Here is a 27,489-nt window from a genome sequence, read left to right on the forward strand (position 1 = left end):
AAATTTTAAAAATAAATTTAAAGTTGAATTATTGAATTTAAATTTTACAAAACTTACAAATTATTGGATTTTATAAAATTTAAAAGTAGAGAAAACTCAAAACTAACCAACAAACCTTTCATTTAAATTAATATAACAACTACATTAGAGACGAAACCATATCCATAAACATAATGTTATAAACGAGAGAGAGCATGTGACTTGTGAGAGATAAGAGACATAGAGGTTTACTTTCATGCTTCTCTTTCAGTTGGCTGAGTCTTCCTTTGAGGTAAGATCCAACCCATTCCCAATCCTCTGTTTTGATATCATCATAGAAAACACACAAATCAATTTTCTGTTGCTTTTTTCTCATCCGCAATGAACAAGCACGAGCTATAAATGAATCATTTTTTACCTGTATAGCTTCACAGATAGTCATATTATACACATTGCACACAATAATTTGCAAATCAATCATATAAACTAACTTGCCATATGAAAGAGAGTGGACACCGTAGTGAAAGAAAGAAGCAAGTGTCTGATGAACATAATTCATTAACAATGCTTTGATGCTCTTTTCCCTGGTTCCTACATCATCAAATGTCACAAAACAGAAAACCATCCTTTAGCAATCAAACCCATTCACACTCAGAGCATTTACAATTCCCAATACAAAATCATCACCCTCCTCCTACATGGTCTATGGAGTTCAAGAAAATGCTTAGCATCTGAATTCAACAAGGGTCATTCCCATACTAAACAATGAACATTTACAGTACAAAAACTATCATCAGCCTATACCTTCTGCGGATGATGTTGGGGTGATTGATCTTCCTCAAGATGAAAATCTCCGACATGAGACTATCTTACAACTTCTTACTAAGCCTAGCCATGGAGACCTCCTTGATAGCAACCACAGTTCCATCTACAAAAAACTTCTATTTTTTTTTCACCATGCATGAACTTGTTATTTCAAAACATGAGAACATTTTGCATGTGCAAAGTACTGCAAAAACAAATAAAAAAGACGAGAAATTCATGGTTGGTTGGTTGGAATTGATTGATAGTTGGGGAAACATGTCCCATGATTTACAGATGAGAGGCATTCGCTAGGGAACTTTTTTTCAAAATTACAGTTTCTTGACCGAAGACATATACTCATCTGTTTCATAACAGTACTCTTCTACAAATCAAAAACAATCCAAATCATTATAACATTATCCACACGTCCCAGTGTCCATTGATCAAACGATATCTACCATCCTTGAGACACCCTTCCTTGATTCTTGGTCGGATCCATTGATACTCTCTTTCCTTCTGAACGATCTTTGACTGAATATCCTAGAAAATATCTTAACCGGACCAGGCGCTTCTCTTATAATTTCTGAACCGTCACGGTCCTGGACCTCCAAATCATCCGATAGTTTCTTCACTAATTCCACAAAATGTCTACGGTATGTTGGATACCTTGACACCGTTTTCGTCAGCCCTTGAATCCTAACAAACACACACAAAACACAAAGTCCAAAAATAGAAACTTTAGCCTCTCTTTATATATAAATATAGAAACTTTTAGACATTACCTGCGAGCAAAGGCGTCAAGCTCAGCTCTTTTACGCTCGGTGAGAAGAGGAGAAGATGAATCAGCATACGAGTTCTTTAGCCTCTCTGAGTCTCCATACAGCAACACCAACCTTCCGAGATACTCTTCCTCTTCATCAGTTAAGTTCGTAGCTTTCATTTGCTCCTTTAGTATCAAAAACGGATTCAGAAACCAATCAAAGAAAGCATCTTTTGGTCTGTTCTTGGTAGTTAGTTCAGTTACACCGTCACCTAACACACAAACATTGTGTCACTAGTTCAATCCTCGTTGATGATTCAAGAAAACAAAGAAAAGGTTGAGACTTTACTGAGCAACAAGCCGGAAGTATTGGCTTTGACAGAGCGTAGAATCTCATAAAGAAATGCGTAAGCTGGTAAGCCAACGCTGATCACTTGGCTGCCGTTACTAGACCTCGCCTCTTCGATATCTTTTGAGTTTATCAGTCCTTTACTCGCCAAAACGTCTCCAAACTTCCTACACTCCACAAAGAGACCATCCAAAAGCTGCAAGGTTTCAACACCCATCATCAAAACTCAAAAAAGTCTTTATTTTGCTATTTGGGTTTGTGATATAATATGCATGTGCTTACGTCAAGAGGCTTAACATCAATCATAGGGACTCTCACTGACCCTACTCTTGTTGAAGCCATGTTCTTGACAGAGCCTTGTCTTGGTATAGGACCTGAAAAAGGTGTTGGTTCGGCTTCTTTTTTTCGATACTTAGGCCTTGGGAAGCAAGATCCTTCATTCATGTCAAGTATATCAGTGCTATACTCGTCGTAAATGGACACAGAGGCGACCACAAAGCATAGTCCACAGTAAAAAGATGATTCTTGATATGAGACTACTCCTGCATAAGCACCGAGGAAGATGCTAGAGACAGCTGAACCAAGAACTGCTCCAGCGACGGCCAAAGGCCAAAGTAAGATGGCAAGGCCTGCTATGGGGACACACATTGTCTCCAGGAATGGACCTTCCCGTCCAATGAGGTCGTGAAACAGACGGTGCCAGCCTTTGAAGAGCATGTAAGGGCTTTTGCATAAGGCTACTAGTGAGATCACAGGGAAAGCAACAAGAATCCCGAGAGCTGAAGCTATCAATGCACCTGGAAGTTGAAGTAGCCTGCAAATAAAATTGCAGACATAAAGTAAGCTGGGCACTTTACCCGGAAAATTCGAACCGGAACCGACTCGAAAATTTACAAGTTTCTAGTTGAATCGAAAATTCCTCTACCCAAAAGAACCGAACCGAAAAAAGCTGATCCGAATAGATGTGAATCCGAAAAGAACCGCGACCATATAAGAATCGATTTATACCCAACTTAAAAACATGAATATCGAAGATTATGACTTTATGTGTTCTATTTTCTATATTTGAATTTGTTTGAAATTTTTTTTATTATTTTGTAACATTTATAAGTAATGAAAAACTTTAAATGTTAAATATAGAGTTTAAAAATGTTTAATTATTAATAGTTTTTTTGGTTATTTTGCAAATTTTTATATAAATATGATATAAATTTCAGCTAAATTTTGATGGTTTTTGGGTACTTTGAGTTTTCCCGATTTTAAATACCCAAACCGATATGGATCGACTACGAGACCCGCAAATTACAGGTATATTAATTATAGATTTGAACCGACCCAAACCCGCTTAGCGTACGTAGTTGGTAGGTTCCAAATGACTAGACCTGAATGGAACCGACTCGAACCCGAAGACCAGGCCTAGTAAGCTCTATTGAAAGATACGTTAGAACTCAAGAACGAGCATAAACATATACCTTATCTCATGATAGTTCTGATCCGGACTACATTTTCTAATCTCATCCATAAATGAGAAGTAGGAGTGAAAGCACACGTCTTTGAAGTCACGGACAACAATGAAGCTGCGCTTGACGGTGCTCCAAGTTCCATCATAAAAGCAATGGAGAAGAGGGGAAGGCTTGCCCTCGCCAACGGCATCAAAGGTAGCGAAGATTGGGGAGAGAAAACCATATAAAGCTCCTCCAAGAACACTTGCTAAGACACCAAGAATTGGCCAGAGAATGATGGCGGCAGGTAGACATAGGCATATAAAGAGCTTCAAGATCGGTCCTAATTGTTTGGCACTGAGAAGAATCAAACAAAGAGTCTTCAACGCCGAGAGAGAGAGAAAAAAGGAAAATGGAATGTTTTCAGGAGAGGAGTTAGTTACCTCGTTATTGAGTAGAATGTCCAAACGATGTGAATAGGCAAAAGAGTTAGTATGATCGCAGAGTTGCCTATAGTCATAACGAAGCATACCAGTGGACACAGAACGATACCTAAGCAACAAAGAAAGCATTGTTACATTATAATGAATTTGATAAGTGCAAATGAGCCTAAACAGAATCAAAATGCTTGACTTCTTAAACTTTCAGACACTCAAATTAGCTCTATAGTTTACAGTATGAAGAACAATCACTAAAGTCAACATCCATGTAATGAAGTCAACGTGAGTTAAAACCACTTTGTCTGAACAAACTGAAAACTAGGCTTAAAGGGGTAGAGATCCATTGAAAGTTCAGACCTTTAGTGCCACCCAATAGAAGAATGAAGGAGATAAAGTGTGAAACATGGAAGCAATGTTATAAAGAACTATAAAGGTCATACCTTTGATGACACCCAGAAACAGCAATGCAGTGAAATAAGGAAGGAACACTAAGAAATGCACCAAAGAAGCAAGGAATCCTTTTGGAGGCTCCATTTGAATTTTGAATCTTTTGACTTAAACCCCACGAGTTTAACACAAACCCATCTCTCAAGACCCAGTCAGCGCCTTCCTAAGAGCTTCAACGCTATTTTTGGTATTGATTTTGGAGTCCTGTAAGCAGAGCTAATGAGTCAACTGAGCTTAATATAAGTAAACAAAGAGCTGAACAGAACGAAAACAGAGTAAAATTAGTACTTTCTTCATCTTTACGAAACGTTAATGCTGATACAGCTTTAAACATCTCTCGTGGGCAGTGATTTGCGATTAAGAAATCCTTTCTCTTTTCGAAATAAGATTTAAAAAAAAATTAAAATTAAACACGAGAACCAAAGAAACTGACCTTTTTATCCGAAGAAGAAGAAGCAAAGAGGGATGCTTTCGACTTATCTGCTGCTAATAATTTGTTTTTGTGGATGGCTTGAGCTTAACGCATTAGCAAATATCTGAACTTACAGATAACGAGGCATATAAAGGACAAACGAAGTCACATCAAAGGAGACTCCATGAAAATGCTAAATTTTGCGGTTCAAATAGCTTTTATTACTTTCCAGGTAAATTTGTATTGGTTGTAGTGGCGGCTACTTTTGTTGTCGGAATGGAATTTTTGAGGTATTTATTTTCTGAAATGACATAATTTTCTGGCAATATTGGCAAATAACTAACAACGAGATTTTGATCCGCACTTAAAAGTGCGAGTTTGTTTTTCATCTATTGATCCAATATTAATTAAAAAACTACTTTTATCTTTTGTTTCAAATCTTACAAATTTATGTTTTTCAAAAAAATTAAAGTGTGGTATTTATTCGAAGTAGATTTAAAGATTATATGTGTGATTTAATAGTATATATATATTCTATATTGAAGAACAATGTGTTTTCAATATTGAAATGTAGTAACGATATGAGTTGCTTATTTTAAATTGAAAATTAGTTTCTATTGTTACATATTTGTATCATAATTATAACCATCAATATATACTATTTTTATCTATATTCAATTTCAAATGTACTACTTTTTTGACCCGTTTTCAAAGCACGAGTATCTTTTTTTTGTTGACAATTTTGGTAAAATTGCATGAATTTATAAAATTTTATTAGAAAAAATAATTTAAGAGTTTTTTGTTATGATGTTTGAATTTTAAGAAGCGTTTTCCTATCCGATTCGGAGCCTTGATCAAACAGTATACCCGGTACCCAATATATAATCTGGTTCGGATTTAAAAAAAAAGTTAATTAAAAATCTGATATAATCCGGTAAAAACTCCAAGAGCCCACTATTATTTGAAGTAGTTTTTATAAAAAAATGATTTGAATCTAACAAAGTTAAAAAAAACAAACCCGTGGTCTCAAATAAATTAATTTAATTTCTTAAAAAATGATATATCATATGGTCAAATTCGATATATATGATCATAATGGGTTATAATCATATTATTGTAGTACATTGTTATACTATAATTTTGAGTAATTATATGTTAAATAATAACATATGTGGCTAAAACTTTTTTCTACTGATTTGTGTATACTAAAAGTATTGTTTAATTTTGTAATGACAATTCAAATGATTACTAATAACATTTTAATATTGCAGCTCTAAAGTTGGTTGTTCGTGTTTATTATTTGTAGGTGGAAGAAAAGAGCAATGCATGATTTGCATATACCAGTTCGATGGGCTTTTATGCATGAATCGAAGTGGATATGTCAACTTTGTTTAATAAAGTAGTGTTTTATCATATTTGAAATCGTAAGGTATGAAATCACTAATTTAGTAACGATTCAAAATATTAATCCTAGATAGTAGGTATTATTATTAGGATATTTTTTGAAAATAATGGTTCCACAAAAATAAGATAATTAACAATAAGATATAAGAGAAAAATAAAAAAAAATATGACATATTAATAGTTTAGATATATTTAGTTTAATTTGTAGTTTTAAAAAAAAAGTCCAATAACCTTACATAAGTAGATTTTTTTAGGACTTCTTCCCTTTTAATAGTATTGATAATTTTCTGACATAATTAAAAAGCGTCGAAACTTTGAAGGAAAGAAGGCACAACTATAGATCCATTTATAAGTGTATTAATTATGCAGCATGGAAACTAGCATTGAAATTTTGAAGAAAAAAGGCATAACTATAGATCCATTTATAAGTATTTTGCAAATAAATGTCACGTTAAAATGTTTTTTAAATATAGTAGTACACTGTAAAAAATAGTCGAAGATAATTGACATAAAAAATGTATTACTCTTTTTAGTAATCATTTTCTTTATAAATCAGATCATGATTATGTTTCAAAAATATTATGCTAATAGATATCTCCCAATGTAAGTAGATCAGGGATGATTTATGTTAAATCAAAACAACTGCTTTGTTTAAAGACAAGTGGCATTCTAGTGTTAAGCGAATCGGCAGTTTAATGATTCTACACTTGTTAATTCTTTCTTTGGGACCAGAATCGATTCGTTTTGTTGTACGATTCGTCTTTTTGTGATTTTGTAGTGATCTAGAACGAGGGAATAATCAGTATTTTATACAGTAAATCAGTAATACCTAATTGCATATTACTAGGTTAGTATCCGCGCTACGCCGCGGATTTTGTTTTATGCTGATAATTTATTAAAACATTTTTAGTTTGGTAACTGTTTTTGATGATAAGGTGTATGCTTAAGATGGAAATTGAGTTCATAGATAGATACAACTGAATTATCATTGATCAAGCTAAAACTCAATATTGTCTATGAGTTTATAAATTTTCTTTGTCTTTATATTTTTTCAATGTGTTCTTTCGTTCATTTTTTCTTCTTCTCGTTCCGTTTGTCTCATTCCTCAATTCCAAACTATTTAGATCATTAGGCTAAGGTTGTGAACAAAAAGTGTTTGAAATAGATGTATTAAATATTCTATAGTTGTATTAATAGATATTATCTATACACCATTTATATATATATTTTTTTTGATCAAATGATAGGTTTATATTATTAAATAAGTAATAGAAATAAGATAAAGGCTCGTCAGTTTTTTGGCATGGTTTTTTTCTTTCTGTCACGTTTTATTGCACTATCACGTTTTATTTGTCACTGTTTTTTACTATATATTAAATAGAAATAAGAGAGGAGCTCATCACATAGCCTTCCCATTTTATTCCACTATCACTTTTTCTTATTAGTTTTGTAACAAATATAATTATTTTCTGTCACGTTTTATTCGTCACTGTTTTACTTTTGTTTGATGATGATTATTTATTAAAGCATCATTCCCTGAATTTAGTCATGATTTATAAAAATATAATTATTTTCGAAGCTTTGCTTGTTACAACAGAACCTTTTCATGCTTCCTGCAGATTACTGCAACTTTGCTTTATTTGTACTAAGCTTGGAACATTATAGCAAAGCAAGTGTGCGCTACTTTTTATGTATGTATTCACTCGAAAAGTTGTGTCCAGTCATGACAATACAATTTGTAATATGAGTTATAAGGTTACTGAGGATAGGAAAGTGACCAGAGAGGCTTATGTAAAGTTCTCTTGGTGTGCCTCATTGTGATCAAAACCACATTCTATACACAAGGATTGGATTCCTGCAGCGAGCTTCAATCATATGTAGAAGCTATTCAGCTCTGCCTTGGCTTTTCTTGGCGTGAAAAGATGAGCCTTACGATGGAATAGAGTACCACCTTAATGCAAGAAACCACAAAGTTCCAGCACGATGATGGCCAGTACCATGGATACAGCAGCCTGAAAAATAGACTGATGAGATGCCTCGGGTAACGCCTCACCTGCAACGCAATATTACAATGTCATAAGCCAAGCATGTCCATATTTTGTGATCTAAAGTCTTAGATGATATGTTTCTCGCGTCGGATCTTGTAATCAAAATACTCACCGGAAAGAGGGAATCCAAAGCGTCCCAGGCTGCATGACGAACAGCCCTTGTCGGGTACATTGGATCTCCGGGAGAGGTGAAACTGTACAAACACGCCTTTCACTCTACGGTATACTCGATCCCGATCATCAATGATGAATGATGAAAGCAACTTCCAGCAATACACTTATATCCTAAAATCAAGATCAAGGGCCAAACTTTCTTAATCTATAAACGATGGGTACTTTAAAGGAATCTCTACAATCAGAGCTTTCGACAGAGGAAGTCTCTAAAGGACGGCTTTTTCTTCTGTCGTGTACAACCCAGGTCTGGAAATCGGAGCTTCCATCGTTTTTGTCGAGATCCACGCCAAGCTTCGTTGAGAGCAAGGGGGTTTACGTTATCTTCGAGTCGGCGTATGATTTGGAGTCGGAGCTGTCGAGATTGGGAATCTAGAAAATTGATAAACCAAGCTAAGAAGTTGTACAAAGGCGGCGTATGATTTGGAGGCGGCGACTGTCAAAATCCCCGACGTCCTTAAGATTTTCTATAAGCACAAGACAAAACAAATATGACCTGGAGAAACAAAATATTTTCATTGGCTTTACAACTTTTTCAGTTAATGACATGTCAATCTCTCAGACATTTAAAAATCTGATGTGTCATGCTGCTATGGAGAGAACCTTGTGTTATTATTGTGTTGACTAGGGATTAACCCGGGCTACGCCCGGGATTTTTATTTTTTTCTAATTTAAGTTGTTAATTTATTTATATTTAGGTTATGATATATATTTATATAAATGTTAAGATGCATGTCATAATTAAAATTTATTTTTAAATTTTAACATTTTAAATTAACATATTTTTTACTATTTAAATATTTTTTGTAATTTTGTTGGCTATCTAATTATCATATTTAGCAAAACTATCTCTTGAGTGTTAACATAAATGTTTTAGATATTAAATTAAACTGTAGAGTATTTTCGGATCGACCACATGCTCAACAATCAATCGATCCGTAAAAAGATGGTCGATCTCCTTGGCCAGGTAAGTACAATTTTAGCAAAAATATCTTTGATTTTCAGATATTAAGTATATAACTATTATTTTAAATATTGTTTTAATTGTATTTTTTGATCAAATTATTGTATTATAATGTTTATGTAAATATTTTTGTGATATTTGAATTTGTGTTGTTCGTATACTTAATCTAGATGATATTGATGTTTAACAATTTATTGTTTTCTGGAAATAGAAAATAATGATATATCAAAACGTATCTAATACTTGTTAAATGATAGTATAATGTAAATTATATCCATTATTTGAAAATAACCATTTGTTGTTTTTTATTTTCTTTTTTAAATCAGAAATTATTTTTATTTAAAAACATTATTCATATATAATATAATAGTTTAAGTTTGGAAGATTAATCTATATATATAAATTATGTATATTTTTTAAAAAATAATTTAAGATATTATATATTGAGTAACTGAGTAAAAGCTGAATTTCTTATCTTGAAAATCAAATATTTATATTTTTGTCTTCATGTTATACTCACCAATCCATCATTGATATTTATAACTCAGTATGTTTTTAAAATAACTTAGTTTTAAGTAATAAACGAATTTAATAATTAAATTCATCACCTATAATGTTATATAAACTATATTTGAAAACTCTCTAAAATTATATTTTAAGCATAATATTACTATTATTTAATTTAAGTTATTTTAAGCATAATATATGCTAAACTAACTTCAATTATATTTACAATAGGACCATCCTAAACCTGTTAATAAACCAAAAACAATACTAAACCAACATGAACCAATACCTGATTCGGCGTGGAATGAAGTGTTTCGGGATAAATGCTTGAATGGTTATTAACTGTAATAGTTTGATCATGAAATAGTTAGTATGAATATTAACAATAAAATGATGGATTAGATTAATTTAAATTTGTAAGAATACCTTTGAGTCTATGAAAAGCAATTCAATTCCCATGAATAAGTTTGGCTTTTGGAAGTTGTGGGTTTCCCAACAATGAATTCACCTAACAAAAAGTTCGTTGTTATAAAAAATCTCCTTCAAAGTCATTAAGGGTTTTTGAGACGGCAATAGTTGATGGTAGAACCATTTTTTTGCTCGAGTGCTTTGAAGTTTTCCTTGATAGTGTGAGGTTGATATTGATGGAATAATGAGTTTTATATGGACTTTCTTGACTCCCTCTGTTTCAAAATACATGAAGTTTTAGGTTGGGACACAAATATTAAAAAACTTGTTTTTTATCTAAAAAGTATCACTAAAATATAAATTAAAAATTATTCAACCAATCACAAAACATACTACAAAATATAATTGGTTACACAGTTTTTGATAAAGTTAAAAGATACCTTGAAATATGAAAACATCATCTATTTTGAAACATCAAAAACTCTCTAAAACATCATCTATTTTGAAACGGAGGGAGTACATTTTAATTTTTGTTTTGTTTAATGTGGTATTTTCATTTTTATATAATTTACTACCATTTTAAGATATATGTACATTTAAGATAGATGTTTAAATCTTAATGTATTTTTTCTATTTTTTTAAATGTTTATTTCCATTTCTTATATTTTTTATTTACGTAATATCTATATTTTATATTTTAAAATAGATATTTAAATCTTAATGTACTTTTTCCTTTTTTTGTAAATTGTGTATTTACTTATATTATATATTTTACATTTTAAGATAGATGTTTAATGCTTAATGAACTTTTTCCGTTTTTTTTAGAAAAATTATGTATTTACTTATTATTATATATATAATTCATATATTATAGATTTAAATATTTACTTATTATTTATTTTCCTGTATATGTATTTCCATTTCTTGTACTTTTTATTTACTTAATATCTTTATTTTACTTTTAAAGATAGATGTTAAAATCTTAATGTACGTTTTCCATTTTTTAAAAAAGTATATTTCTATTTGTTATACTTTCTATTTACGTAATATCTATATTTTAAATTTTAAGATATATTTTTAAATCTTAATGTAATTTTCCATTTTTTAAATTGGGTATTTACTTATATTATCTATTTACTTATTATTTATTTTTATTTATATTGTGTAATTCTATTTCTTATACTTTCTATTTACTAATAATTTTATATTTTAAGATAGATTTACATTTTAAGATAGATGTTTAAATACTAATGTACTTTTTTTTATTTTTTTTTAAATTGTGTATTTCCTTTTGTTATATTTTCTATTTGCGTAATATCTATATTTTATATTTTAAGATAGATGTTTAAATCTTAATATAATTTTTTCCATTGTTTTTAAGTTGTGTATTTCTTTTTCTTATACTTTCTATTTACTTAGTATCTATATTTTACATTTTAAGATAGATGTTTAATATTTAATGTACTCTTTCCATTTTTTTAAAATTGTGCATTTACTTATTATTGTATATATAATTCGTATATTTATATATTTATAATATTTACTTATTATTTATTTTTCTATATATTATGTATTTCTCTTTCTTATACTTTATATTTTATTAATATCTATATTTTATATTTTAAGATAGATGTTTAAATCTTAATGTATTTTTTCATTTTTAATGTAAAACGGCAATGTTTTATAGAAAAACTTGGACAAATAGTCAAATAGTTATATTTATGTTTTTTTTTATAAAATGGTAATGTTACATTATGGAGATAAACTGTTTTTTTTAGTGAAAAATAGTAATTTTACATATGTTTAATGTAGTTTTTCCATTTTTTTCATGTTGTATGTTTACATATTATTTTTATTTTTAAATGTAAAATGGTAATCATACATATGTTTAATGTAGTATTTCCATTTTTTATGATGTATGTTTACATATTATTTATTATTTTCGAAATTATATATAATGTTTTTTTTTACAAAATAGTAATGTTACATTATGCAGATAAGCCGTTTTTTTTAGTGAAAGATGGTAATCTTACATATGTTTAATGTTTACATATTATTTTTTTTAAATAAAAATGTAAAATGGTAATCTTACATATGTTTAATGTAGTATTTCCATTTTTTATGTTGTATGTTTACATATATTTATTATTTTTGAAATTATATATAATGTTTTTTTTTTATAAAACGGTAATGTTACATTATGAAGATAATCCGTCTTTTTTTAAGTGAAAAATGGTAGTCTTACATATGTTTAATGTAGTTTTTCTATTTTTTATGCTGTATGTTTACATGTTATTTATAATTTTTGAAAATTAGTAATATTAAAATATAAAACTATATTTTATGCCACGTGTCATCTTTCGGGAGAAGTTTTTTTTGCTGATGTGGACGCTCTATGGAGCTTCAAAAGGTCCCTTTTATTAGTAAGGATTTGAAGTGTTGCGAATGGTAGAAACTTGTATTCTTGTTTACTGATACCTGTTTCTTGTGTTGTCCAGCAAAATTCTGCTGTGAGATCTCTTCTCTTGGCATCATCCACCATGCACAGTTCACGGTTTTAAACCTTTTTATTAAAAAAAAAAATTGCCAAACAAAAACATTGCTACTTCCACTATAAAATGATTCGAGTATTCCCTTTTAATTATTGAAAACGATTTTATGCTAATTTAAAACATTGATACATCAAACCTCGTGTTATATTTGAAAACTGTAGTGTCAAGAAGATGAAGATCCCTAATATGCATCGCTTTATCAAAGGCTTTGAATTAGGGCCCAGATTGAGTTCGAGGTTTATTATATTACAAGTCCTCCAAGTCTGTCTATTAAATTACAGTCCACAATCCCATTTTCTTTGTTAAGAATCATCATCACAGCACCTATGATGCATGCATAAACAAATTGTTCTTCGAAAGTGCAAGTGGGGAAAGAAAGCAAAAAACGGTGCCATACCTGCTATCAAAGATATTGACTTTAGGCAGTTACTTTTGACTACCATGGTCAAATTACCGGTTTTTAGGTTTAACTTTTACAAAGACAATCATTTCATTTCAAACCACTTACTGTGTCTGTGATTACGTTTCTTTGAATGCAAAAGTGAGGCGAAACCAAAGGAAAAAAAAATTGGAAAATGGCATCGTTAGGGAGGTCAACAAGTTGACATTTTGCAAATTACTTTTGACTACTGAGCCCAGTTAACGTTTTCACATCATTAACCGTTTGGTTATCCTCACCTGAAATCACCATAAAGTAGGTCCTATAGTAGTTGTAAGAAAAAAACTAGATTTTGACCCGTGCAACCGTACGGGTGTTTGTTTTCACTTTTCTATACATAAATTATTATTTTAGAACATAAGTGGTATATATTTTTAATGTTAATCATATACTTAAATATTTATATAACTATTTCAAATACAATAATTTTATAATTTACATGTTATAATTAATTAGTTGTTTAAACCTTATGTATTTGCCACTTCTTATTATATATTTATCTTATTGTATTTGCATTTAGTTATTAAGCAAATTAATATATTCATGAAAAAATATATTTAAAAAATATTTTATATTTAATTTATGCTAAATTCTGACCCGTATTTCAAAACTGGATTTCTTTTTACCAATATTTTTATACTTATTCATTTTAGATAATTTATTATTATATATATAAAAGTGTAAGATATGTTAATTTTTAAACATGTATTATATAGTTTGTTAATTTTAAGCCGTTGTATCATCATATTATATATTATATAAATAGTTTATATTTATGAAAATAAAATTTATAAATTCATCAATTGAATATAATTTTATCATATTTATTTTAGTATAATAATTATATTTTAACATGATCATGACTATAAAAGTAGACAAAATAGGATATAATTTATTTATTTTCATTTCTAAACGATAACTTAAAATACATTAAGTTATTGTTTAAATATTACACAGATTTTTAGAATTTTAAAATATAATATATAAATATATATTATATTTAAAATGAAAATATATTATGATTAAAGTAGTTACAAAGATTTTATATTATTAGCTTTAAAGAAATACATGTTAATTTTTATACATGTATTATATAGTTTGATAATGTTAACCCATCTTACCAACATATTAGATTTTATTTTTGAACATAATATTTTATAATTACGAAAATAAAATATATAAATATATAAATTTAATACAATTTTATTATATTTAGCTCAATATAATAATTTTAATTTAATATGGTTGATTATGATTATATAATAAATAAAATATTATAGATTTTTTTATTTTTCATTTTATATAACTGAATATATTAATGTATAATAATATTTTAAACTAATTTCGAAATTAGTGAAAATATTTAAATATAATTTCGAAAATGAAGATCTTGTAAAAATCTTTTCAAACAGATTTGTTAGACTTTTAAAATAAATATATTTATATTTAAAATGAAAAGATATCAAAAGATATTATGATTAAAATATTTTAAAAATTCTATTTATTATTAGTCTAAATTAAAATTTAGTATGAATTTCTATGAATATGTCCATTAGGACTATTTTTTAAAAAAATCACACATGAATCAAAGTTGTGACTTCTGTTTTAATATATAAGATATACCATATCTCAGAAATAGTAACTTAATAAATCACGCCTCCACTCTCGGCACTCACTTCCCCTTTAATATACTCTTCCAACGATAGCAAACTTCCACACAAACTTCTCTCTTTTATAATATTTGTTTCTCTCTCGTTCTTGTTTAGAATAATGATTTCGTATTCTAATAATCCTTTTGTTTACACTTTAATATTCCTCCTATCAATCGGCAACACGATAGCATTCTCTTCCAGTTCGTCGCCTCATACCCAAGATCCGAATCTAGTAGTTGATGAGGTCAACAGGTATGGTTTATGCTATAACATTGTTGCTTTTGTAAATATAAAACGCTATCGTGATACAATTGTTTATACAATGTAGCAGTTAATTCCATAAACGTCTGTCACTTCTTTCGTTCACTTGTAAGTTGTAATCATGGTACATCACATTATTGTACACAAAACCCAATAAACAAATATTTTTGTAATCTAAGCTTTAGATTTGTTTTTTTTTCAACCAACTGTTAACTAAACTTAATTTTGGTTCACATTGAAGATTCTGTGAACTTTCTGCAAACTACTCACTCTATATTTGCATTTTCGATTCATCTAAAATCAAGAAAACCTTTTCGGAGAAAAAAACATTTCATATTTAACAGTACTATCTAGCTAGCTAGCTATTTTTTATTTAATTGGTTTCCCAAGCTACCTAGTGCCTACTGTCTATAACTATATACCAATTGTGGCCGACATTTTTTCCACAACTACCATACTATGTTCACATTTAAATAGATCAAACTTTACAATTAATACGAATGTTTGTATATTTTCTATATTTGTTTGTAGGAGTGTATTCAATGCATCAAGGAGGAGCCTGGCCTACCTATCTTGTAGAACTGGAAATCCTATCGATGATTGTTGGCGTTGCGATCCAAACTGGGAGACTAACCGCCAACGGCTAGCCGATTGTGCTATAGGGTTTGGCAAACACGCTATCGGAGGCCGCGGTGGCCGAATTTACGTGGTTACAGATCCGGCCAACGACGATCCAGTAAGTCCTAGACAGGGAACCCTTAGACATGCTGTCACGCAAGAAGAGCCTTTATGGATCATTTTCAAGAGAGATATGGTCATTAGGCTTAAGAAGGAACTGATCATCACATCATTTAAGACCATTGATGGTAGAGGCTCAAGTGTTCACATAACCGATGGACCATGCATCAAGATCCATTATGCAACTAACATCATCATTCATGGAATCAACATCCATGACTGCAAACCAGGATCAGGTGAAACAAATATAGACTAGTTTGCTTGATATATATTGGAACCAAAACTTCTTTATAAAACATGCTAATTAATATATTTTGTGTTTATAGCTGGGATGATTAGAGATGGTCCACGTCACACTGGGTGGTGGATCAAATCAGATGGAGACGCAGTGGCGATATTTGGAGGGAAGCATGTGTGGATCGACCATTGCTCGTTCTCAAACTGCGATGATGGTCTGATAGACGCCATACATGGTTCGACGGCTATAACTATATCGAACAACCACATGACGCACCATGACAAGGTCATGCTTTTAGGACACCACGATAGCTACACACAGGACAAGAACATGCAAGTCACCATTGCGTTTAACCATTTCGGAGAAGGGCTCGTTCAAAGGATGCCACGGTAAGAAAATTACATTTTTATCCCTCATCGCACACACACATAGTCTCGGTGATATATAGAAGCTTGCGTGCGTGGTCCGAAGCACGCGCATAAAGAGTTTGCATGTGAAAGCTTGACTTATAGAGTCTGCAAGAAGTCAGCAAAAGGAGAATGAGACTTTTTAACTCACCACCATCGATCACATCACTATATGGCTATATATATGCTATAAGATTTCTTTCATTAAATGACATATGAACAAAAATGATACCCAAAAAAGCAAATCGACCATTAATTATACAGATACACATTATTGATTTTCATCTAATTCCAGACGGTTAGATGAAATAATTTAATTGGTTTGTGACTTTCAGTGTGTTTCTAACTATGCTTAGAAAAAGTTAATACTACTAATTACCTTTTGAAGATTCACGCTATTGGACCTATGCATGGATGAAAAGTTAATTAAAATCAGTACGAAGAAGCTTTAAATATATAACTTGAGATTTTTTTTGTTATATCATGAAATGAAAGTGCTAGTTATAGTTGAATATGTTATTAATATTTAGGGTTTTATAAATAACAGGTGCAGGCATGGATATTTCCATGTTGTGAACAATGATTATACTCACTGGGAAATGTATGCCATCGGTGGAAGTGCTTCCCCGACGATATTCAGCCAAGGAAATAGATTTCTCGCTCCTAATACCCGGTTCAATAAAGAGGTACGTTGTTGTTAATTTTCTATAATTTGAAATGTTGTTATTTTACGAAATTTAACACGTGACAGTTGACCCGAGCATTTAGCTCAAGGGTTTGTAGTTTTGTATGCATGTTAGGCGATTGTTCAAAATTAAACTGTGGCATGTGTTTAGTTTAATGTTGTAATAATATATAGGTTACAAAACATGAAGACGCACCCGAAAGCAAATGGAGACATTGGAACTGGAGATCGGAAGGGGATATAATGTTGAACGGAGCATATTTCCGGCAATCCGGTGCTAGAGCTTCATCAACTTATGCAAGAGCTTCTAGTCTAAGCGCGAGGCCATCATCGCTTGTGGGTTCCATCACGACGACGGCAGGAACACTAAGTTGTCGTCGAGGTCGTCGCTGTTAATTATCAGTATAACAATGATAATGAAATCGTTAAGAGGAAATAATTGTTTATGCAATGGTTCGTGTGTTCTAAACTTCTAATTAATGAATGGTAAGAGGCTTCTTTTTGTTTTAAGTTTTCATTGTAATGTTAAAAGTATAATGCGTCTGCTATGTCTCTAGACATTTGCGTGAGATGATTTCTAAATTTATATTAATATAGTTTGTGTTGTTTTGTTAACCAAGAACTTCTTGGCAAGAAGTTAATCTAAGCATAGAAATTTTTTTACGCCCATAGTTTCTTCAGATCGAGACCATAATATATTAATTTGGTTTTATTTATTTCTGTCTTTGATCTTTCCAACCTTTTCTTTAGATGCCTATGTGGGATACCAGTAGGCAGTAGTCGAGCCATCGACTCAAAATAAACTATTTTAGTTTTATTTTACTACCCCAAAAATCTGGCTAATGTTTAACTAGTGACTGCAGTAATTTTTTTTTTTTTATCGTCAACTATACAGATTCATATTGACTCTGTAAACCAAACCGGGTGATCTGCATCCATGTGAACGACAAAAGACAGTTGCTTCTTAACACTGCGTGCTAAACTATCCGCCTTTGAGTTTTGCGAGTGACTGCAGTAATTATTAGTAACAAATATGACATGGTAAGAGATCGAATTGTCTTTAGCGATTTAAGGAAGAAAGTCCAGTGATCAATTTATCATAGATAGCGCGGTGAAGTCATGCCTAGAAATGTCATTGATATTTTGCGTTGACATAAGAAAAATTCACTTTAAGGCTATAAAAAGTTGTCGGCCACTCGTGAAAGGGCACGCTATTTACGTCCAGTTTTCTAGACAGGACACATTTTTCGGGGCTATAATCATTTGATCTTCGCTATAATGCATGGGTGCATATGGCTAATTGTAACTCAGTAACTATAGGATTGAGCTTGATACATGTTTGTCCTCTTTATGATCCTGATAGTTGATATAATTAATCTTGGGTAACCTGTATTCCACGCATTACGCATACTTAGCAGTTAGCATTTTAAATTTTTTGTTCTTGAAAACAATGTAGCAAATGTAATTATGTAGACAAAACAAAGTACAGTTTCGCCATAGATTCCAAAAACATCATAAAAGTATTACATGAGTAGCCGAAATTAAAGGACATCGTTTGGTCTTCTGCATGTGTTCAAAAGAAAAATAAGCTGGCTCCTCCTACCGCAGCAACGGCAACGGTTGTAAAAGATATAGAGGCAGGGCTAGATGGCGAGTTATTGACATCCATATCCGATTCTGGTTGTGCAAGAGAGTCATCTTTTCCTCCGCCGGGGCTAATATTGGGAAGGTAATCATCCACCACCTGGACACCGCCCGGTGCAAGTTCTAAAGGGATTTCGTAATCGGGGTTATCTTGAGACGGACCAAGGCTATCTATCAAGCTCTTCGTAGCGTTGTCTGCTGCTTTTTTGGTGTCAACAACAGGTTGAAGTTTTTCAGCAACATCAGCTGCTAATGTTGCATTAACGATTGTTAGAATTACGAGGAGGAAGACTAAGAAAAAACGGCTTGCCATGGTATATGTATATGTGTGTTGATGATTTTGATCCCCTGGTCTCTTCTATTGAATGTTTGCGGTATATTTTCAAATGGTATTTACAATTTTTTTCCGTGAGGTTCAGAGAGCAGATGATTGATTAAACTTGTCAAGGAGAATTGAAGAGAAATGGGAATGGAGATTTGAAATTTACTTGTAATGAAGATGGACGTATTATGTTCAGTGTTTTATTAGGCTATTTTGCTATTTAAGGTTAAGGTGTTTGTTTTGTTCTCTTTTCTCTATAAATAAAAAGATATGGTTTTTGTAACTATTTATAGGATATTGTTTGGGTATTCTAACTAGTTATTCGTTTTCAGATGCATGTATCTGATAACTGAAAACAATCTATTTATCAGAAGCTAATTATTTGTTGTTAGTATATACTTTACCTTGTTGAGTTAAATTATATTCTCCGTTTTTTTTCCTTTCTGGTAATGTATACTTCTTTTTTTTGGTCAAGCAGTAAGTTCTACCTTCCTTACTAAGTTTTATTTGGATTTTCCTGTATATTGTTTGTCATTGATCTTCAGCAGTATTGGAACATGTACTAGCCAACTGGAAAATGGACATAAATTACTACTAGTATAATAGACCCTTTTAACCATAAGCATTTAATGGTCATTATAACCACTTAGATCACGTACATGATCATATTAATCATAAATTAACACAAGCTAAACATTTTTATTACAACATCAAATCCTAACCTCCGTACTATGCACGAATTCCACTGAACCTGAGTGCATGCAAACCTTTTTTTTTGTGCAACAACATGCAAACCTTTTTTTAAGGAATCAAAAAATATTAAATGAAACGAGCCTTTTTAAGTGTAATAAGAAACACAAGAGTAACATTTCATCATATGAAGAAGAACCATGCAGCTGCGATGAGAACAGATCCAGAGATAGAGATCTCAAGCGACGAGGCTCTTCCCGTCGGGGCTGAAGCTTCGGGGCCTTCACTGGTGGGTCCTTCATCAGGGGACGACGACGGAGACATGTCTGGTGTCGGAGACGGCGGAGAAGATGCGGATGGTGAGTCGGACGAGCTAGTAGGACCTTCAGACGAGCTTGTAGGGCCTTCAGACGAGCTTGTAGGGCCTTCGGACGAGCTTGTAGGACCTTCCGATGAGCTTGTAGGACCTTCGGATGAGCTGGTAGGACCTCCGGTGCTTGAGTCGGGGCTTGGAGCCGGAGTTTTGGCTGACGAAGATTTTGGAGCGTTTGTGGGGGCGCCACCACCTGAAGATGGGGAAGCGCTTGGAGTGGCGGAGGAGTTCTTCTTGGTGGTGGTGGGAGCAGAAGCCGTAGGCGGCGAGGTTGGGGCGGAAGCGGTGGATTTTGGGGATGCTGCGGCGGGTTGTTTGGGGGATCCTGCGGTGGTTGGTTTTGGTGATCCTGCGGCGGGTTGTTTGGGGGATGCTGCGGCGGGTTGTTTGGGGGATGCTGCGGCGGCGGGAGGAGTGGGTGAGCTTTTGTTGGCGTTGGCTTTAGGCGCTCCGGCTGGTGTTGGAGGATCAGCGGCGAAGACAGCGGTAATGGCCAAGACGGTGACGGCGAGAGATAGGAGCGTAATGGTCCTTGTCATCTTTATATGTGAATGTGAGATTTTCTTAAATGCGGTAATTAATTATTAAATTACTTACTTTTTTTATCTCTTGTTTGCTTAATGGCAATGGTGAAAAATATAAAAGGGAAGAAAAGAGATATAGGGGATTTAACCGAAGTTTCAGTTGACCGGGTCCATAGGAGCTTGTCTTGGAAAATTTTATTGGTTTCATCTTTTGTTTAGTTAAAGAGAGAACATGTGGTGATGGTAATTTCCACTTTCAAAAGACAATTGAGAGAACACGTGTCCTGTGTCCAACGTAATGAGACTATGTGAGAGTGAAGATCATATTTAAGTTTAAATTTAGACAGGAAAGTGAAGATTAGTTAGCATGGTGAGATTGGTTTTACACTAATTTTCTTCAGGTCTTTCTCAGCGTTTTGTAGTATCCACACAGTTTTATTTTAGTTATCATTTAGAGTAAAATACTTATTTCAGAATAAGTATCATTTCTAATTTCAATACAAAATATATTAGTTTTATATTTAATCTATTATTTTAATAGTTAGATATATATATATATTAATGTTTTTATTTTAAAAATATATAAAATTAAATATTTTTTAATATGTGTGGCTGCATAGGTTCAAAACGATAATTAAATTGAAATAGAAAAAGTAATAACTAATTACTTCAGATTCATAATAGGGAAATACTCTACGATATCACTAAAAAAGTTTGTTACAAATATACTCTAAGGATCAAAGTGACAAAAATGACAAAAATATTTTATTAAAAAGGTAAATATACACTTATACCTTTAGAGTTAACTAATCCAAATTTTAGGATTTAGAGTTAAGGGGTGGAGATTTGAGATCGAGATTTAAATTTTATAAATAAAAGATAAATATTAAAAATTTGAATATAAATTTTTTAATAATAGTTTCAAAAAGTATTTTCGAATTATAAAATAAAAATTTGAAAAAGATAATAAAAAAATTTCGGAAAAAAATTATAATAATTTTTTTAATATAAAAGTTCGAATTTGAAAACATATAATCTAAAACTAGAAAAAAGATTATTATTATTATTTTTTTATTTTTTTTCTATATATCTAAAGAATTATAATTTTTTTACCTTTTAAATGAAATATTTTGGTCATTTTTTTTCTTGTGATCTATTTTTGTGATCAAAACTTAGAAAATAGTTTATCTCGAAGAAATGCCCTTCATTATAAATTAAGCTAAAAAACGTTTTTTGTAATAAACTGGGCTAATAAAAAGGCCCGTACAATTGGAAGGCCCAAGATAGACTATACTGACGTGGCACAGACACACAGGTGTACTTGCCTTAAGAGTTTGGTCTCCTTCTTCTTCTTTATTTTCGGCTTCCCCGTCGAATAAACGATCTTCTCCTGTTTCAGCGACAATCGCTTCGAATTCCTCGGTAAGTTCTCGTCGAATCCCATCAAAGGCACATCACGTCGCTATAGAGATACCCAATACTCATATGATCCCCGTAATTACATTAGCTTCCTCGTAAAAATTCTGAATTTAAAACTCTGTAACCGAAAGTTCCAGATTGTCGTTCATACACACATACTGTTGTCTGAATATCTTACTCTGTATTTATTATTACACGCTTCGTTGCCTTTATACAATCTTCTGTTTCAAACAATAGTCAGAGTTGGAACTAAATAGCTTTTAGCAATGTTCGAATAATGTTCGAGTAGTCTTGTGTTGGTGGTTTTATATTCAAAGTTTCTTTTTTTTTAATCTTCATGTGTGTCTGCTTACCAGTTCAGTGTCTACCAAAAGCTATGCCCAAAAGAGGAGCAGAAGCGCCTCCTTCGTCTGAAACCCAAAGAGTCAAACCTGCAGACTCTTTCGGTGATTACAGATCTCAAGTAGCTCAACTCTTGTCTCAAGAAGAGAAGATCTCGCTTCGAGATCAAGAAGCCACTATGAGTCATTCCAACACTGCAATAGGAGCTGGGATGTCACACCTCAAGAGAGAGGATTTGAATGTTTTGTTAAGGCAGTGCGTGAGGGATCTAACTCCAGAAGTTAATGAGGTTATTATACATACATCAAAAGTTCTACTCTTGTTATAATATCGTATTGATGATAAGAGTTATATGCAATTTGGGAATTGTAGATGCATTTGCGTGCATGCAGCATGAAACGATTCTCAGACAAGGCAGCCAAATGTGATGTTCCTGCAGACTCTGAAGATGATGTGACGAATCTTCTGTCTAACCCTGATATTGTCAAGAAATTAACCTCCCGGTATTCAAATGTTCTTCTTCATGAGGTAATGCACTTAAAGGATGTAATATATCATATTATCATGTGTTCATGCGAGAAAATGCTAATAAATTTTCTGTGTGTTTGGTTTTGCCTTTTGAAAAGCTGGATGATATGCAGCAGCAACTCGAGAACATCCTTGATGATGTAGTGGCTACTTGCAGGTATATAGTCGACTATTTCATGTACAATTGAAACATCCTTCTTTAATTGTTACTTATTGAGGTCTTGTGAAAAAGGCCTATGAGTCGCGGCGAAAAGTTAGATCTTCAGAAAGCAATCATGGAGTTACCTGGGGGAAACCGTGACCGTGTCGCTGGGATAGTGGAAGAACATTGCAGAACGTCTGGAAAGGAATTTTCAGACGAGGTTATCGCCAACTTGGATCAGTCGGTAAGACACATAGTTAATAGATTGTGGTCTGTAAGTTAAGGTGGAAGATTAATAGCATTTGTGTATTTCAGGAGGACAACACAATGCTATGGAGATTGCATTTCTATGTAGGAGCAGTCAAGAATGCTCAGAAGCTCGCTCGCTAGCTGCCTTAGGCTGTATACATATGTTTTTTTTTGTCAACATATGGTTATGAGATGTTGGAATGGTGTGATGGGCTGTTGACTGTTGAAACCGGTCTTGAATCAGCAGTAGTAAGAAGTCCTTTATGGCCGGTTTGATTTACACACTGTTTTTTTTCCTCATAAACTGGCTTAAACCGGTTCTGGTTTTGCAAGACTTTGATCAAAGATTAAATTGGCTGGTCAGATGATTTTCCTGGTCTAGTAATTTTTAAATGGATGGTGTACATGTTCTTCAGTGTCTTGTTAAGCCATCTTCGTGATTAAGAACACTGATTAGTTACTTAGATGATTGAAGACCGGATGAAGTGTTGGTCTACCTCAAACCATTCAATTTACATGATTTATAAGAATAGAATACCTAACATAAGAGATTACTAGATTTTGACCCGCGCTTTCAAAGCGCGGTATCGTTTCTTTTTAAAATTCCATTTAAATTAATAAATATTTGTCTAATTCATATTTTAATAATTTTTTTTATTTGTTTATAGTCAATTTTTATAATATTGTCTTCTTTATTTTTTTAATCATTATTAAAATTAAAATGTTTGTCCTATATTATCCTACGTAGATCATGTTGGTTTGTTCGAAGGTGTGGGTTTGAATAGGAAACCGGTGTTACCTATTTATAATATTGATCGGATTCAAAGCAAGATGTTAGGTTTTATCAGAAATTTAGGGAGAAAGTTGAGTGATCTTCTCTTTAAAATCGAATCTTTCTATATTTTAAGATTAGTTTTTGTAAAATTCAGTTACCATGTCAAACAATTAAAATATTTTTTTGTGTGTTCCTCAAGTTGGGGAATGTTCTTTTTATTTGATTTGATTCCGTAAATCTCTGAGTACGAAATGAGATTTAAAACGACTTAATGGGCTTAAAAACGAAAATGTAAGTAGCAAATTGGTTAGGCTTTTCATTTTCGAAAAACATTTAAAACAATTGAAAAAGGAAATTGAATGTTTTGTAATTAATAGGAAAATTCAGGAGCATATTCATAAGAAGTATTCTGCTTTAATAGTATAGATATATAAAATTGTATTTGCCAAAGATGGTTTACCTCAAAAACCATTCAATGTTGAAGACTAGACAAGTTAACTATTCTAACCCCATTAGATTACAACTAATAAGTAATAACCGTCTATAATGGGCTCAAATATAGAAGTATTGATAGATGGGCTCAAGAACAAGGAATAAAGGCCCATCGGAATTGGAATCTCAAGTGAAAATAGAAAGACCACAAGGCCCCTGGAAGGATCTCTGAAAAGGTTAATTGGAGAAGAAGAAAACAACTCTTTTCTTTATAATTTGCTCTTTCCTCTCGTCTTGCATCTGTTTTCCCCTTCTGATTCAAGCGAACCTCGTCGGCCAAGGTAAATAAATCTCTCTCCAAGTCCAGATTTTTCTTTATCTTGATTCTCACACTTTCTGGGTAATGGGTTGATGTTAAATTTACCTTTTTATCCATGTTATTGTAGAATTTTGGGAGAATGACTCAGTCAGGAGTGGATGTACCGCCGAAGGGTGGGTTCAGCTTCGATCTGTGCAAGAGAAACGATATGCTTATCCAAAAGGGTCTTAAAGCTCCCTCCTTTTTGAAGACCGGTACTACCATCGTCGGTTTGATCTTCAAGGTCTCACTTTTCTCTCGCCTATACTTGATTGTATCTAGCCTAATTCTATCTAGTAATGGAATCTATTTGATTATAGCCGATACCATTTGTTTCAAGATTAGTTGAGTGAGGCCTATGACTGAGCCATTTTAGCGACTAGATTGCTTTTTTTTTTTAATTAGCTCTGCCTATCCGTTCGTGTAGCTTAGAGCTTTAAACATGTGGAGTTGTTTGTGTTCTTGTGATATTACTGTTTGTTTTAATAAATGGTTTTGTGGTGGTTAATAAGTGAGAGATAAAAGCAAACCATCATTGTGACTTTAGCTGAGCCCCTTCAGCGACTAGACTGCTTTTTTAGTTAGTTATGCGCCTCTGTGTAGTATAGAGCACATCAATTAAACATGTGAAGATGTCTGTGTTCTTGTGCTATCATTTATTGTTTTTTTGGTAAATGGTTGTATTAAGCTGATTTGATTATCCGGGGGTTTTGAATAGGATGGTGTTATACTAGGCGCTGATACACGAGCAACTGAGGGACCTATCGTTGCTGATAAGAACTGTGAGAAGATTCACTACATGGCACCTAACATTTACTGCTGTGGTGCTGGAACCGCTGCTGACACTGAAGCTGTCACTGGTATGACTGATTTTTGTTTTCCCCTTTTAAGAACTCTCATCTAATTTGATGTTGATGCTTCGTTTTTATCTCATTGTCTAGATATGGTCAGCTCACAGCTGAGGTTGCATCGTTACCAGACTGGGCGAGACTCTCGGGTCATCACTGCTTTGACCCTTCTCAAAAAGCATCTTTTCAGGTAACGTTTCTTCTATCTATCTATCTCCTTTATAAACTCAGTCTTAGAGAAACGTAGATGACTTAACTATCCGAACTTTATCCAGCTATCAAGGTCATGTCTCAGCTGCTCTTGTCCTTGGTGGAGTCGATATCACCGGGCCTCATCTGCATACCGTAAGTTTAAATAGATGCTATCTTCTGAGAAGAGATTTTATTTTGTCTGTTGTTTATTTATGTTACTTTTTTGACTTGATGCACAGATATACCCACACGGTTCAACTGACACTCTACCATTCGCTACAATGGGTTCTGGTTCTCTTGCTGCTATGTCTGTCTTTGAGGCAAAGTACAAAGAAGGTCTAACTGTAAGTAGTCGGAGGAACATTCATCTTTCAGTTTCAAGATGTGTTAGTTTCTGCCTTCTGCTTGATTTTAATGTTACGATATCCTTCAGAGGGACGAAGGAATCAAGCTGGTGGCTGAAGCCATATGCTCGGGAATATTCAACGACCTGGGTAGTGGTAGCAACGTGGACATCTGCGTGATCACAAAGGTCTGTCTTTGCCAGCCTGATACCTCTGTGATTAAATAACAAAACTTCTTATGGTTAGAATATGTAACTTGTAATGTATCATATCATACCGTTGAACCATGAAGAACCCAAGTCTTTGGATTACCATTAGATATATGCAAAACACCCCTGGCTTCAAATCAATTTCTTTTTGCGTTAGCTTTGTCTTGTTCGTTGCTTGCTGAACTTGTTGTCATTGTATTGGCGATGCAGGGGCACAAGGAATATCTCAGGAACTACATGGAACCAAACCCAAGAACCTATGTCAGCAGCAAAGGCTATTCATTCACCAAGAAAACCGGTAAAGCTAATCTCTCTCTTTACTTGATCAAACACAACATGATTAGGCTCTTAAGAGACCCCTAACAGAACTCGCATCTGTCTGAGACAGTCAACTCTAGCCTATCCTTTTTCTGACTTCAGTATATTTGGTTGATTGTGTATTTGGAAACAGAGGTTCTTCGCACGAAAATCACCCCATTGATGGAGCGAGTTGAGATTACAGAAGTGGGTGAAGCTATGGAAGAATGAATGAATCTCTCAATTCTCTGCTTTTGTATTCATCTTTACCAAGTGCGTATCTTAGTGTGCGTGAGACATATTAGTCTTGTCTTTCTTTACCAATGTTGTTGAAGGATTATCCAAAATCTTTTCTTACCAATCTTAAGGATTTCAGTGCTATTAAGACTTCGAAATTTCTTTGTTTGGAATCTTATGAAACAAATTTTCTAAAAGTTAACTCGTTTAACTTTGGTTTGTGGACCAAAATGGTCTGCAGATTCCAAAGTAAGCAAAAAAGAAGTGTTCTCTCTTATACTTTTGGATCATCCTGAGTTTCTTACATTGTCATTCTCCTGGTTTGCCAGTAGTCTTTGTTTCTCCATTCAGAAGTCATAATTTCATTATACAAACACATGCTTTCTTTTCACTGGTATAAGTATAACAAGTAACTGATTATGTCAGCTGAAACGGTCTTTGAAACCAAAAATATCAT

At 32.7% G+C, this 27,489-nt stretch overlaps 6 protein-coding genes and 1 long non-coding RNA gene across 9 annotated transcripts; 4 read left to right on the forward strand and 3 right to left on the reverse strand.

Moving 5' to 3' along the window:
• Nucleotides 1–1,092: 1,092 nt before the first annotated feature.
• LOC125580434 (uncharacterized membrane protein At3g27390-like) lies at nucleotides 1,093–4,853 on the reverse strand. 2 transcript variants are annotated; one of them, XM_048744850.1, is made up of 8 exons: nucleotides 4,655–4,853; nucleotides 4,215–4,425; nucleotides 3,778–3,886; nucleotides 3,365–3,691; nucleotides 2,175–2,706; nucleotides 1,893–2,088; nucleotides 1,566–1,815; nucleotides 1,093–1,479 (listed from the first exon to the last, which is right to left on the reverse strand). In XM_048744850.1, the coding sequence occupies exons 2-8, from the start codon at nucleotides 4,306–4,308 to the stop codon at nucleotides 1,227–1,229; spliced, it is 1,761 nt and encodes a 586-aa protein (XP_048600807.1). In that variant the 5' UTR covers nucleotides 4,309–4,425; nucleotides 4,655–4,853; the 3' UTR covers nucleotides 1,093–1,226. The 2 variants fall into 2 exon arrangements, with proteins under 2 accessions (XP_048600807.1, XP_048600813.1); XM_048744856.1 differs by having other exon boundaries at nucleotides 4,510–4,716.
• A 2,865-nt stretch (nucleotides 4,854–7,718) lies between these two features.
• On the reverse strand, nucleotides 7,719–8,879 carry LOC111207132. Its single transcript, XR_002659384.2, has 2 exons — nucleotides 8,198–8,879; nucleotides 7,719–8,090 (listed from the first exon to the last, which is right to left on the reverse strand). It is a non-coding gene; the product is annotated as an uncharacterized LOC111207132 (long non-coding RNA).
• Nucleotides 8,880–14,802: 5,923 nt separating this feature from the next.
• On the forward strand, nucleotides 14,803–17,722 carry LOC125580436 (putative pectate lyase 11). The gene is made up of 5 exons (XM_048744863.1): nucleotides 14,803–15,030; nucleotides 15,571–16,013; nucleotides 16,104–16,404; nucleotides 16,970–17,108; nucleotides 17,282–17,722. Exons 1-5 carry the CDS (start codon nucleotides 14,897–14,899, stop codon nucleotides 17,501–17,503), a joined length of 1,239 nt encoding a protein of 412 aa, XP_048600820.1. The 5' UTR covers nucleotides 14,803–14,896; the 3' UTR covers nucleotides 17,504–17,722.
• A 958-nt stretch (nucleotides 17,723–18,680) lies between these two features.
• BNAA02G28920D lies at nucleotides 18,681–19,064 on the reverse strand. The gene has a single exon (XM_013855067.1). The coding sequence runs from the start codon at nucleotides 19,062–19,064 to the stop codon at nucleotides 18,681–18,683; it is 384 nt and encodes a 127-aa protein (XP_013710521.1).
• Nucleotides 19,065–19,644: 580 nt separating this feature from the next.
• Nucleotides 19,645–21,083, forward strand: LOC125580440. Its single transcript, XM_048744869.1, has one exon. The coding sequence runs from the start codon at nucleotides 19,897–19,899 to the stop codon at nucleotides 20,722–20,724; it is 828 nt and encodes a 275-aa protein (XP_048600826.1). The 5' UTR covers nucleotides 19,645–19,896; the 3' UTR covers nucleotides 20,725–21,083.
• Nucleotides 21,084–21,971: 888 nt separating this feature from the next.
• LOC106401834 lies at nucleotides 21,972–23,755 on the forward strand. Of its 2 annotated transcripts, none has more exons than XM_013842440.3 (6): nucleotides 21,972–22,082; nucleotides 22,436–22,710; nucleotides 22,794–22,949; nucleotides 23,048–23,106; nucleotides 23,182–23,335; nucleotides 23,407–23,755. In XM_013842440.3, the coding sequence occupies exons 2-6, from the start codon at nucleotides 22,456–22,458 to the stop codon at nucleotides 23,479–23,481; spliced, it is 699 nt and encodes a 232-aa protein (XP_013697894.1). In that variant the 5' UTR covers nucleotides 21,972–22,082; nucleotides 22,436–22,455; the 3' UTR covers nucleotides 23,482–23,755. The 2 variants fall into 2 exon arrangements, with proteins under 2 accessions (XP_013697894.1, XP_013697902.1); XM_013842448.3 differs by having other exon boundaries at nucleotides 22,008–22,082; nucleotides 22,441–22,710.
• Nucleotides 23,756–24,737: 982 nt separating this feature from the next.
• LOC106401825 (proteasome subunit beta type-7-A) lies at nucleotides 24,738–27,229 on the forward strand. Its single transcript, XM_013842429.3, has 9 exons — nucleotides 24,738–24,888; nucleotides 24,994–25,149; nucleotides 25,624–25,765; nucleotides 25,847–25,943; nucleotides 26,029–26,098; nucleotides 26,185–26,289; nucleotides 26,379–26,477; nucleotides 26,709–26,796; nucleotides 26,950–27,229. Exons 2-9 carry the CDS (start codon nucleotides 25,006–25,008, stop codon nucleotides 27,024–27,026), a joined length of 822 nt encoding a protein of 273 aa, XP_013697883.1. The 5' UTR covers nucleotides 24,738–24,888; nucleotides 24,994–25,005; the 3' UTR covers nucleotides 27,027–27,229.
• The last annotated feature ends 260 nt before the right edge of the window (nucleotides 27,230–27,489 follow it).

This window comes from Brassica napus, chromosome A2 (assembly GCF_020379485.1).
Source record: "Brassica napus cultivar Da-Ae chromosome A2, Da-Ae, whole genome shotgun sequence".
NCBI classification, from domain to species: Eukaryota; Viridiplantae; Streptophyta; class Magnoliopsida; order Brassicales; family Brassicaceae; genus Brassica; species Brassica napus.